Source organism: Nestor notabilis, unplaced genomic scaffold, assembly GCF_000696875.1.
Source record: "Nestor notabilis isolate BGI_N333 unplaced genomic scaffold, ASM69687v1 scaffold922, whole genome shotgun sequence".
Lineage (NCBI taxonomy): Eukaryota > Metazoa > Chordata > Aves > Psittaciformes > Psittacidae > Nestor > Nestor notabilis.
The window spans coordinates 1-12,114 of record NW_009917690.1 but is presented as its reverse complement, the minus strand read 5'-3'; the positions used below and the strand labels follow the sequence as shown (position 1 = coordinate 12,114).

Below are 12,114 nucleotides of genomic sequence, written 5' to 3'. Positions count from 1 at the left end.
CTATCAAGGCAGTGCATCAAGTTGTAAGGAAACTGAAACTTCTTAAAGAAAAGAGGTTCTTACAATTTCTTTAACCTGGCAGAACAACATGTTTTATTGGCCTTATTCTCAGAAGTAACTGACCTGAAATTTGTCTTATAATGGCAAGTGCCAGGCAAACTTAGCCATAGTTAGTACCCTACCTGAGATAATGAATGGCACAGAGAAGATTGTTTGGATACTTCTTCCTTGCTCAAAGAAGAAGAAAGCTCAATTAAATCAAGCAGTGAACTCAGAGTAAAGAAAATACTTTCCATGCAGTCAGACTGAGGAACATATTGCACTTGGGAATTAACCTACTGGGACCCAGATCTTAAGAGCATTCCAAAGAGCCTATAAGAAAGAATAGAGTATGGTCAGTTCAGAAGGAATGGATCAAACCACCTGTGTAATGAACCATGAAAAGGCAGACAGGATGCCCTGCAGCTTTTCACTGTAACACCATATTCTTAGACAAATAGTCTTAATTGATCATCACTAATTTGAAAATGGTTTCAAGTGACTAAAAACTCGTTTGCATACAAGTGTGCCTGCTCACAGGGACATAAATATACAGAAAGTCATCCCTGTTTTGCTCCTTTGCAGAATCCACTCAGCCAATGGAGCAGGAACACCACTTCTTCAAGCCTATGGCTCATAATTGAACAAAGCCTTCTGCGTGTCCCATCTCCCACACATCCACACATGGGCCAGCAGAGTTTTGTCTAACAGGCCTATGGGTGAAATCTAGTGTCTGCCAAAGTCCATTCAAAGTCTTCTAGTGAGATGAAGCCTGCAATGGGTCAGCAGTTCTGAAAGAAACCCACAGGCATGAGGGCAGCAAGAAACAACTTGTGGCTTCCTGAACATCTCTTTGACTGCTTGTCCCCTCCTGAGGCAGGAATAGTGTTATTTCCTTTTCCTCATTTGCTCCAAAGCTGCAGTCCAGTCCTCCAGATGAAGCCCTGGAGTCAAGTACCTTGGTAGAGATTTGCCATATTCCAGAATTTTTTGCAAGATATAATGAAGTTGATGTAAAACCAGGCATATTTAGCTACCTTATTCTGTGAATGGAATTGCTTAGAGCAACATAATAACTTCAGTAGATAATTATTTGGTGCAAGGTGCTGAACACTTACTCTAAAGAGAGTAACTCTCTTTACAAAGGCTGCCTAACATTAGGGAAGCTACTAAAGTACAATAACAAAGGGATCAAATTGGCCTTAAATAACTTCAGTGTTCCTGTCACTTTTGAGTCATATTGTGTTTATGAGTTTACATTTTTCTTTAACATGTTTCCTTATTTTAAAAAGATGAATTTTCTTCCTTTTTTAAAATTTCCCTTATTTTTTATTTCCTGGCCTCCCCCCCCCCCAAATTTCTGTATTCTTTATAGCTTTTTCCTTTTATCTCATCTTCACCCCTTCATCCCTCACCAGCAACAAGTGCTAGTTATTTTAAAGACAAAAATTTATGGTTGTTTCCAAAGAAAGGACATTTTAAAAGAAGCTCTGCCTAAGCATGGACTGCAAGATTCATCTCTCCGCTTCCTGTCCCTTCTGTATGATTTCGTCATATTGTCTCATCCTAGCTCTGTTCTCTTTTGTCTTGTTTTCATTCAGTTCTACATCGTTATTCCTCCTTTTTTCCATTTCATTATCCTGCTCTCAGATGCATCCCTCTGCTCATTTCTTTAACATTTCTATCGGATGTTCTCTTTGTGGAAATCACTGTTTTCCCCTCGTGCTCTCACACTTGTGTCTCCATGAAGTTCCTTTCTTCCTTCCAAACTGATTTTACTGTCATCTGTTACTATAAAATTAAAATGCCTTCGACAAACAAATTGCTTTTCATCCTTTGTCCTGAGCTCCAGTCCATTTTCCATTAACAGTTTTTTGTCCTGCCTTTTTTTATCCAATTTACTTTCCATTGGACCTTCTCTGCCAGCTATTTCTCCTCCTGTCTGACTGGGGAAATCATCCCCTGTAATCCCTCCCATGGTAGAACTCTGTGCAAGAGAAATTTGCTTTCTCCTTCAGGGTGCACTGATTTCTCTGTAGCAACTCCCCTATTAAAATCACACCATATTTGCACTCACCAACAAACTCATGGAATTTTTCAGGAGAATTCAAAAGCAGTAGTAGTACTCCCTTTTTCAGTAGGAAAAAGAGAGTTTCAGTGTAGGAGGAGAGCCTGTGGATTTTATTTCTTCCACTCTGCTCATCTACCTTCACCATCCACCAGGACATCTGGGCGAATTTTAGCTGCTTCCTTTTTGTTAGGAGATATGTATCCTTATCCCCTAAAATGATCTCAGGCACCTTTCTCCAGCACCCAGCAGTTTCATTGACACAAGAGCCATAATGTGCACTGGGAGTCTTTAAATGTTCTTACTGTAGATCCCTACCACTCAATGAGTGGTATTTTCCAGTTGGCACTGTGCTGTCTTCCCTAGGATATCCAGTTAATTCAAAAAGCACCAGTTTATTTAGTCTTCAATCAGCTACTCTTCTTAAAATGAAGAAGCGCTATACACTTCACTGTTCTGAGAGCTCAGAACTTACTGAAATAAAGTCCATTATCTATTTATATATGCTTATGTATGTGTATGTATCAGTCCACAGAGTCCAAGATTATGTATTGATGGCATTTTATAAGGCAATAGAGTAAACCAGGATGGTGCTGTTACATGATGGTGGTGGTCTTCATAGTACTATTTGAGTTTTACGGAGCTGACAGGAATCAAGGGACTACTTCTATGGATTTCAAAGGGCTTTGAATCACACCTGAAGTAGGTGGTTCTGATTTGATACAAATGCTCTTTTCCCTGGAGCTCAGGGATAAAAGGATTTAGTGTTTCGGTCCACCTCTGTAAGTACATTCCTCTTGCCAAAGATGCTATGTAAGAATGAAACCCCTTCTCAGCAGATACTCACCTCTATTCTGTGTCTCTGAAAATCAGAACTGGCATGCTAGGTAGACTGTGTATGTGGTAAGTAGGAAAATTTCACACCTCCAAAGGCAATTACTTTACAAACCTGAGTGTCCCCATCACAGCCCTGACTACTTAAAAGCAAATCATATGCACCCTGGCTTTGCACTGAATGAGTGCATGCATGTGTGGTGCACAGGTGAGCTCAAGCACAGCACTGACAATAGGAGGGATGATTCTGAGTGTGGAGCATTGTCAAGACTAGGTTCAGCCTATGTGTGCGTTTACCTGTATGCATAGTTCATGTGGTCCCTGGTTGCATACATGAGTATTTTTAAAATACTATTGGTATGTGTGCTTCTTACGCTCAAGCTCTCAATAGATATAGGCTTAAATTTATATAGCAGAAAAACCTCTTCCCTCTCTCTATTATTGGACTAAAAGATTTTTCATAGGACATTTCCATTATAAGGGAATTTTACATCAGGTTTATAAACCCCTGAGAATAAAAGCTTTGTTACTGTAATGCTGATAAGCCCTTAGCTATAGCAGTACTAGCTGGAGCCACTCTCATATAGGGTTCAGAATAGTAATGTAGCACTAGCACTGTCCTTGGACAACTGCTTGCATTTACAGAAATTGATGGGTTATTGTACTGCAAACTCTTCACCTCAGAAGTCTGAGGAATGAGGTGAAGAACAATAGAGATGTCTCACTGGGAGAATGGCTTCACTACGCGCAGGATTGCACACCACTTTGAAATCTTCCACCATCCCAGTCCCATGCTGTCTCCGACTTGGCAAATGCTTTCATTTAGCCAGGGATCAGTAGCTTGGGGAGGGGGGGAAGTTCCATTCTCCAGCTGTTGTGTCATTTCCCTTGATAAGTCCTAAATTGACCGAGTTATCCAGCACCAAAGGAGCTTTCCTGTGGTAGACATGCTTTATTATGTGCCCTTTCAGGGACAAAGGCTTCTGTGTCAGTAAACTGCTATGGAGAGGAAGGACAGATTTATTCTCACAGCATCATAAGCATTATCTTCGGAGGGGCTAATGTAGAAGTAAAAAACTGTGCAGCATTACCATCCAAAACCTAATGGCTGATGTTGCTGCTCCTTGATTATCAACCTGATGGGAGGCAGAATGAAAAGCTTGAAAGGCTGCTTCTCAGAAGGGTGTATTTTAAAAGATTATTTTTAAATTAAGGAGTTTTTAAAGGCAGCTTTTTGTTTGGGCTTGTTCATTTGCTGGGTTATTTTGAACGCTTGGCTGGCAGTTTGGGCTGGGTATTGTGGAAAAGGGAAGGAAGGTTTGTGAATCTCATTATTTGCCATTATTTGTAGATAAAGCAGAAAGTCTTGCTTGCAGATTAAAAACCCAAGCAGTTTGTGCGTGTATTTAGCCCTCCCCGCAGACTTCAAATACATACATTAACACCAGCCTTCCTTCTGTACGTGGTAAGAAAGGGAAACAGGGAACACGACATGTCAAGCTGGGGAAGGTTTTGCAAGGCACAAATGGCAGTGAGGAGCCCAGGCATCCCCTCATTGAGGCAAGATGGCCATTTTCAGGAGTTCAACAACAAAGTACCTGGGGACACTGAACTAGTGAGCATTTTAGCAATCGGAACATGCCTCATAACCTAAGAAGGCAAGCCTATTCCTGTTTGGGGAAGAAGAGACAGGGATAAATATTAAGAAGAAAAGAGATTAACATCTTGACGATGGAAGCTGGTGTAAACCCAGCCTGCTCTTATGTGATGTGAAGGACTGACATGATTAAACAAATATTCCAACAGATCCTCAGACAGCCACGGGAGAGGTGGATGGGGTGAATCTGGAAGAAATCCGAGAGTTTGCCAAAGCTTTTAAAATCCGGCGCCTGTCCCTTGGCCTGACACAGACTCAAGTTGGCCAAGCCCTAAGCGCCACGGAAGGCCCAGCCTATAGCCAGTCTGCCATCTGCAGGTAACAAGTTACATCATAAACTCTCCTCTCCCTTCTTTGTTCTTAATAATTATTCAGCTTATTGCGAGGAGCATGCCTGTGTTTGAGTCTCATGTCTTTAGAATGTATTACTTGATCTGGGACTTACACTAGCCAATGATGTTGGTAACTGGCAGATAAAATGTTCTTGTTGTGTACCTCTAAAGTAACTTTAGTTGGTTGTGGTTTTTTTCCTTCTTTTTTAAACAAGCGAGAAACAATGTTCCTGGCATTGAGATTTAATTCACTAGGCAAGCTGGAGACCCTGCTGATGCTGGATAAGCACCAGCTGACCCTCTTCATACTGTGCCATTTTCTACAGATAGGGTTACTGAACAAATATTTCATGGCTGCATCCCTGCTAAGTTAAAACCTGTATTACTGTGGTTAGCACTTCACGTATCGGATGTTAATGATGATTTACCTAGGCAACACAGAAGGGAAAAAAATATCCTTCCTGCTATCTTGCAAACTAGCAGCTATTCATCTTTTATCACCCAAATGTTTACCAAAAAAACAGACAACTCATATATGCAAAGCAGAAAGGGAAATCTGCCCTAATCATAAGAAATGGTAACACAGTCTTGACAGAGGTAGTTAGAAGCAAACACCATATATGCATGTATGTGTATTACAGTAATCCCATGTTTATGCATGAGGTAACAAACACACTTAGGTAACAGCTTTTTCCTCTTGGGCAATGCCTTATAGTCCTTCTCCATCAGTGAAAGCCAAGAAACCAGCTCTAAGCTCATTTAAGTGGATTTTGTTCTTGGTGATCCATGAAATGCTCTGTCTTTTTATCTGCTCTTTATACTTTTAATGTATTCCCCATAGAACGGAAGTGTACTTTTCCTGCAGTTTAAGACTAAGGTTATAAATAACATCAGTATGGGGTAGTGAGCTTGCAGCTCACATTTTGCTCAATGATTTTCCATAAAACCCATTGATTGTTGTTAAATACAAAAAGCTCCATAGGATCCTCTCACTTCTATGGTCTCCCCTACTGTTTTTTCTTATAAGATACCTCCCTGTAGAAAATAACCTTTATTCAGTCTATACAAGGATACTACTGCTGGGAAATTTGTTTCAGGACTTGTATATCGTTATACCAAACAACATGTACTGCAGTATCAACACTAACAAGCAATGCCAATGATACGAATGCTGTTGCTCCCTGTTGCTAAGGATTAATTTTTTTCCTTCCCTGTGGTCAGCTGGTGAAGAACACCTAAAATGGGTGGAGTTTGTAGCAATTGCCAATTTGTTGTAGCCTTAAGTTGCTATTTAACATGCAATATTTAACAGGTGATAAATTGCAGTTTCCTCTGCTTTTGTCTAGTTTACTGTCTTCTCATTTCCTCCAGCCACCTCCCACATGAGAAAACCACTGTGGAGGGTTTGAATTTTACTAAGAGAAAGAGTTCCCCGCTATACGATTATCATGAGAACCCCCAAAAAGATGAAGTTGGAGTACAAACATGACTAACAAAAGCCCAAAATGTGGAGACCTTTTACAGAGGGCTCCTTAGAGGGGCAAATTGCTCAGAAAATGAGGACTGGGTGCAGAAGCTGGTCTCAAATGCTTGCAAGGTTATAGGGTTGGTTTATTTCCTTTGATTGCCCCAAATGGATATCACTTTGGGGTGTAGTAACAAGTTATGACTTGTTAAGCACCAAGACAAGCTGCTTCAGTGGCAGTATGCTGTTCTTCAGAAGCAGTAGGTTTAACTTTTCTTTTAGGGGTAACCACGGAGTTTCAGTTACGAACTCCAGGGTAATGGAAGGGGCAGTAAGGTAACCAACTGGAATGGCCAAGTTGGAGACAGAAACAGAGTCTCCTGGTGGCCTGTGCAGGTCATATCAGCAATATACCACCTTGCTGATGTGTTCTGCATGCAAATAACAGAATTTTGTTAACTTGAGACCATGTGTTCTAAAACATACACTTCAGCCTGAAATACGGACACCAAAGAAGGACACCTTACAGTCAATACCACACTAGGATCCCAGGCATCAGATACAAATTCTTTGGAGTGTTATCATCTGAAAGTATTCCTTATCTTACTCTTCGTTTGTAAGAAATGCTTTGTTTCTTGCTGGAGTGTTTTCTGTAGCCGCCATGTGCTAACTAGAGACACTAGAAACTTCCAACTCCAGTCACTGGGTTGCTTGCACAAAGGCATTGATTTGGTTGTTCTCATCTCCAGAGCACGCCGTGATTAGCAGCAGCCATGCTTCAGCACTGGGTGGGCTGGAGAGTGCAGCAGTACCGCGCAGTGACTGTTGTCCTTCCACAACATTAAATACCACAATGTGCGGGGTGGACATAGGCAAAGTGGGGAGATACGGATGGGTGGCATCAGAGGACTTGGGTTAAGACTATTTTAATGTGTAGCAAGAGAGGATGAACTCGGTAAATGAAAGAAACAAGTACTTATAAGACTTGAAATGTGAACTCGGCTCTTCTGCTTGTTTTTGAAAGGATTAAAGCTTTGTGTGGCTGCTTTTCCAGATGTTTTATAATACTTGTAAAATCTGGTTTGGCAAAAGACTTTTTGATGGCAAAATGATATATAGGAGACCTCATTTACAGGAAATGATATCATTCTGGTACAGTTTGCAGAAATCCCACAATAAACCCAGCTTGGTGCCACAGCATATTAGTAGACTATTATGCTGGGTTTCATCTGGAAAACATGAGTCTGTCTTTGCACATTGTGGGGGCAGTCAAGATAATTGCAAAGTGTCCAGCTGTTTCAGCTGAACACTGCCGTAGCTATGGGGATCTTTTTCCGACCCAGAAAAGGGATATAGTGTTAACTTGCAAACAGTGAAAATTGCTGAAAAATGAAAGGAAAGGAAACCTGATATTGAGAGGCTAGTAACTGCCATTGGTTTGTATTATTAAAGCTGTGGCATTTGGACAGTGTGGGATGGGAGGGGAAACAAAAGGATTAATCACAAAGACAAGATGAGAAAGAGCAATTGCCTTTGATGTCATTTCCTGTAATCAGACTTAGCATTAAGGGTTTGGGAGATCATAGAAATATGAAAATGCGACTCATAACCTGTATTATTCCGTATACTTAAAATTTTGTTGTAGTGCTCGTTTTGTGTTAGCTTAATTATCTAGCTCTCTCTATATATATTTATAGATATACCTATCTGCTAGTTTTCGTAATCCATTGTAAATTACCTCTGCCAGTCAATTAGTCAGGCAGGCAGGAAGTCCCACCCTGGCAGAGCATCAGTGTAAGACTCTTCTTTCTCAATTTTCCCTCAGACACACCATCCTGAGAAGCCACTTTTTCCTACCACAGGAAGCCCAAGAGAACACTATAGCTAGCAGTCTGACAGCCAAACTGAACCCTGGCCTTTTGTATCCTGCCAGGTTTGAAAAGCTGGACATCACCCCTAAAAGTGCCCAGAAGATAAAGCCGGTGCTTGAGCGGTGGATGGCTGAGGCTGAGGCCCGCCATCGAGCAGGTATGCAGAACCTTACCGAGTTTATTGGAAGCGAACCATCCAAAAAGCGCAAGAGGCGCACCTCATTCACGCCACAGGCCCTTGAAATCTTGAATGCCCACTTTGAGAAGAACACGCACCCCTCTGGGCAGGAAATGACAGAGATTGCAGAGAAACTGAACTATGACCGGGAAGTAGTTAGAGTTTGGTTCTGCAATAAGAGGCAAGCACTGAAGAACACAATTAAACGTTTGAAACAACACGAGCCTGCGACAGCAGTTCCTATGGAGCCTTTAACAGACTCTCTGGAAGAAAACTCCTAAAAACAAAACTAAACCAAACCACACACAAAACAAAATCCCTGCACCAACAGAAACGTAACCATTTGAACTCTGTGAAAATACCTGTTCATCACCCTTGTAAGTAAAAGACTGAGAAAACTACAAGAAGGACAGAACAGTTTCTAAATGTCCGTGGGGTTTCCTATTTAAAAAACAAAAGGAAAGAATACACAGCACTCAGTGTGTGTGTGTGTCGTAGAATTAGTTCCCCCCCTCCTAAGAAAGAAAAAAGCCAGTTTTTTTTAATGGACTTAAAGTAAACCAAATAACTGCTTACTTTTTTTCTGTATATTATGAAAATACGAACACATTTTAAGGAAAAACAAAACGAACAAAAAAAAAGAACAAAAATAAAAGGAAAAAAAAAAAAAAGACAAAAAGAACTTTTATCTGTTTAAAAGAGAATACAAGCCTGCCACCTGGAGGAGTGATTGTAGCCTTTCAGGTACCAAGTGCTGATTCACTATGAAAACTATTAACCAAAGTCAGAAACATGGCATTGCAAACTAGATTGTTAGTCTACTCTTTTATGAGCATAAAATTGTGTTATGAATTTTTACATTTGTATTTTGCAAAGAGGAAAACAACAGGATTAATTTCTCTCATCTTTCGTTGTTCGCACCCCCTGCAGGTGTGTACAAACATGTGTTAAAGCCATTCCATAGTGGTCACCTCCTTTTCTTTTGGTTTTGCAATCTCCAAGTGTTTGGGTGCCAAAAAGAATTTGTTTTTATTGTGATTTGCAGGGTTTGGTATTTCTCTTCTAAGGGTGTATGTCCTGGTTTGCCTTTCTTTTCCTTTTCTCTGATTCTTTTTGCTGCCTCCCCCTCCCAGCTCACTCTCCCCCCCCTTTCCCAAGCCCACATAACCCAGTACTATTTGAAGATTTTTAAAAGGAAAAGTGAAATCTGAACACTTTTATATCGATATGCTGAAATGCAATAGAGGACAAAGAAGGATTGGGATTATGTCTGATGAACCGTCAGCCCATGCTGAACATTGTGCTTCTTGTTGAATGGGTAGCTTGGGATTCCTCTGTCCTTTGACCATGAACCTGCAGAGGTTACCAAAACTCATTTTGTAGTATAACTATAAACTGCACACTTGGTACAGTACTGCATCTCTATTATGGTTCTGTTTGAAGCAATTTCTCTCCAAAGTCTGCTAGCCAAAGAAATTTCTTGAGATTCTGCTGAAAACAAGCGGACAGGCCGAGAAGTGATGAGGATGTTTTGGGGTTTACATCACTATGGACTGTTTCAGTGGTAGTGCTTTGTTCCTTCTGCCTTTTTTTTATGTCATCTGGTATTGATGCTTGCCCTGTTGTCCTCTTCAGTAGGAGGATGTGTTTCTACAGGTGTTTGCTGTGACCGCTGGCTAGACTAAGCAATCAGGATATAGAGAAACCCTTTGAATCTTCTTGGGGGATAGTAAGGTGGGTCACCTGCCATATGGAACAGGTGAATTGATTTTCCTATAAAGACAACTTATCTCTGTGGCTTCCCTTTTGTTTGGACAGACATCTTCTAAAATACTGTGGTCATCAGACCTACGAGTATACCAAGGCTCAGAGGGAGAGAGAGGTGTTGCAGGTTATTGATGGGGTACGGACTGAATGTCACCTGCAGTTTTCCTCTTCTGCTGAGTTCTGCTCCAGCCTTTGGGTTCAGCCCACTATTAGGGTAGAAGCTGCATCTCGATCAGGACTTTCCAAAAGATTACTTTGGGGATTTGGTTCAGCTCGCTGCAGAGGCAGCAGAGTAAAATTCTGCTGGTATAATTCCTAACTGCATCCACTGACCACAGGATAATCGTACTGGATTTTTGCTGGTCTGCCCAGGATGTTGGAGGAGGTTCCCAAAGTGCTGGAGTCTTCAAATAACACCTCTCTTACGGAGTTTTCAGGAACTCAAGGCTATATACAAAACTTAAGTTAAAGAAAGGGACTTCCATTGATTTCGCTAGGCTTTGAATCTGCCCTCGCTGCTTTATTAATGGGATTTGCCTTGTAGAATGGGGTCTTTGCTGCATGGTTGGTGGAGTTTTAAGGCTTCAGAGACCATCATCTGTTCCAGAAACTGCCTCTAAATGTGAGCACTCTCAAGGGTCAGGGCTGGAGAGCACTGAGGATCCAGTACTTGGGGCTGGGCTCATGTCCAGCAAATGCATTTTAGGCTTTAAGCTTCAGTAGGGTATGTTTAAGAATGTTTTCAGTATTGCTTTTATGTGGAAGAGAGTGAGAATTGTTATTGACTCTTTTTCGACTGTTGATATATAAATATCTGCCAGGGAAAAAAAATCTCAGTAACCACAGACAAATTGGGAGGGACAAAAAAGATGCTTTACCCAAGCTGAGCACGTGAAGTAAAGAGTTTCACCGCAACATCTGCCTCTTTGGGTTTTCTTTTTCCCTCTGTATCCACAGGTACCTATATCCACAGATACATCTACGTTATCTATACCAAACAGCCCTAAACTTGTGGCCATAACTCAGTTTACCTATCAGGAGAGCACCCAGAAGCCAACAGGGAAGCAGGGAAGAACAGATCGTATTTGGAAGCAGACTCTCCTGAAGTCTGACCCGTGTCTCCAGCACGCTGCTAATTGTCCAGTGCTACATACACCATTACCTGTTCAGCCACCCTTGAGACTGTACACCACCTCCCCTCTGCACCCCCATCTCTAACAGCCTGGGAACAAAACCATCAACCATTCTTTGCCTAAAAACTGAATTTCCAGTTCTCCCAGGGACTGCTCTAAATTTTGTGCAGAGAAATCCCCCAAGAACAAAAGTTAACTAAACAGCGTAGAAAAGATACTAAATGTTTAAAACTATGTTGGCGGCAGTTATATAAGCTCCTTTCTGTTCCAAAGTACATATTGGAAGGCTATAAGTAGGGCAGTGAAAATGTAAAATAAATATAAATCGCCAGCTTGGAAGAAAAACCTGATGTTCATCCCACAGTCTTAAAACCATTCATGTGCAGTGATTTTTTTTACAGTTTTCTAATTTTGTATTATGTTTTGTAAATTATTTATAAAGTGTTGTAATGCTTCTTACATTAATTTTTTTATAAACAGATTTTTGCTATGAGGCATAAATGGTGCCTGAACAGATTCTTAGGAAGATAAATTACGTGTGAGTCAGACATCTTGGGGTGGGGGTGGGACATAAATATTGTGGTTTATTTTGCTACCAGCAACATTTCTGGTTACCATTTGTGAACAATTCTCAATTAATACCTTTTAATTTTGCATGTGACTAAAAGATAGAATGCTACCAGCAAACGAAACAAAAGTCTCTTCAGTCATATGTGAAGGTTTGATGGTTTTCCAATTTATTGATCATTGAATTTTTAAATATATATATA

General features: G+C 40.8%; 1 protein-coding gene across 1 annotated transcript in view; it reads left to right on the top strand.

Moving 5' to 3' along the window:
- The window catches only part of POU6F2 (POU class 6 homeobox 2), a 244,596-nt gene extending 235,817 nt beyond the window's left edge, over positions 1 to 8,779 (top strand). The window contains exons 8-9 of the mRNA XM_010009353.1: positions 4,748 to 4,916; positions 8,221 to 8,779. Coding sequence (XP_010007655.1) covers positions 4,748 to 4,916; positions 8,221 to 8,725 — 674 coding nt within the window. The 3' untranslated portion in view covers positions 8,726 to 8,779. The remainder of the gene's footprint in view (positions 1 to 4,747; positions 4,917 to 8,220) is intronic.
- The last annotated feature ends 3,335 nt before the right edge of the window (positions 8,780 to 12,114 follow it).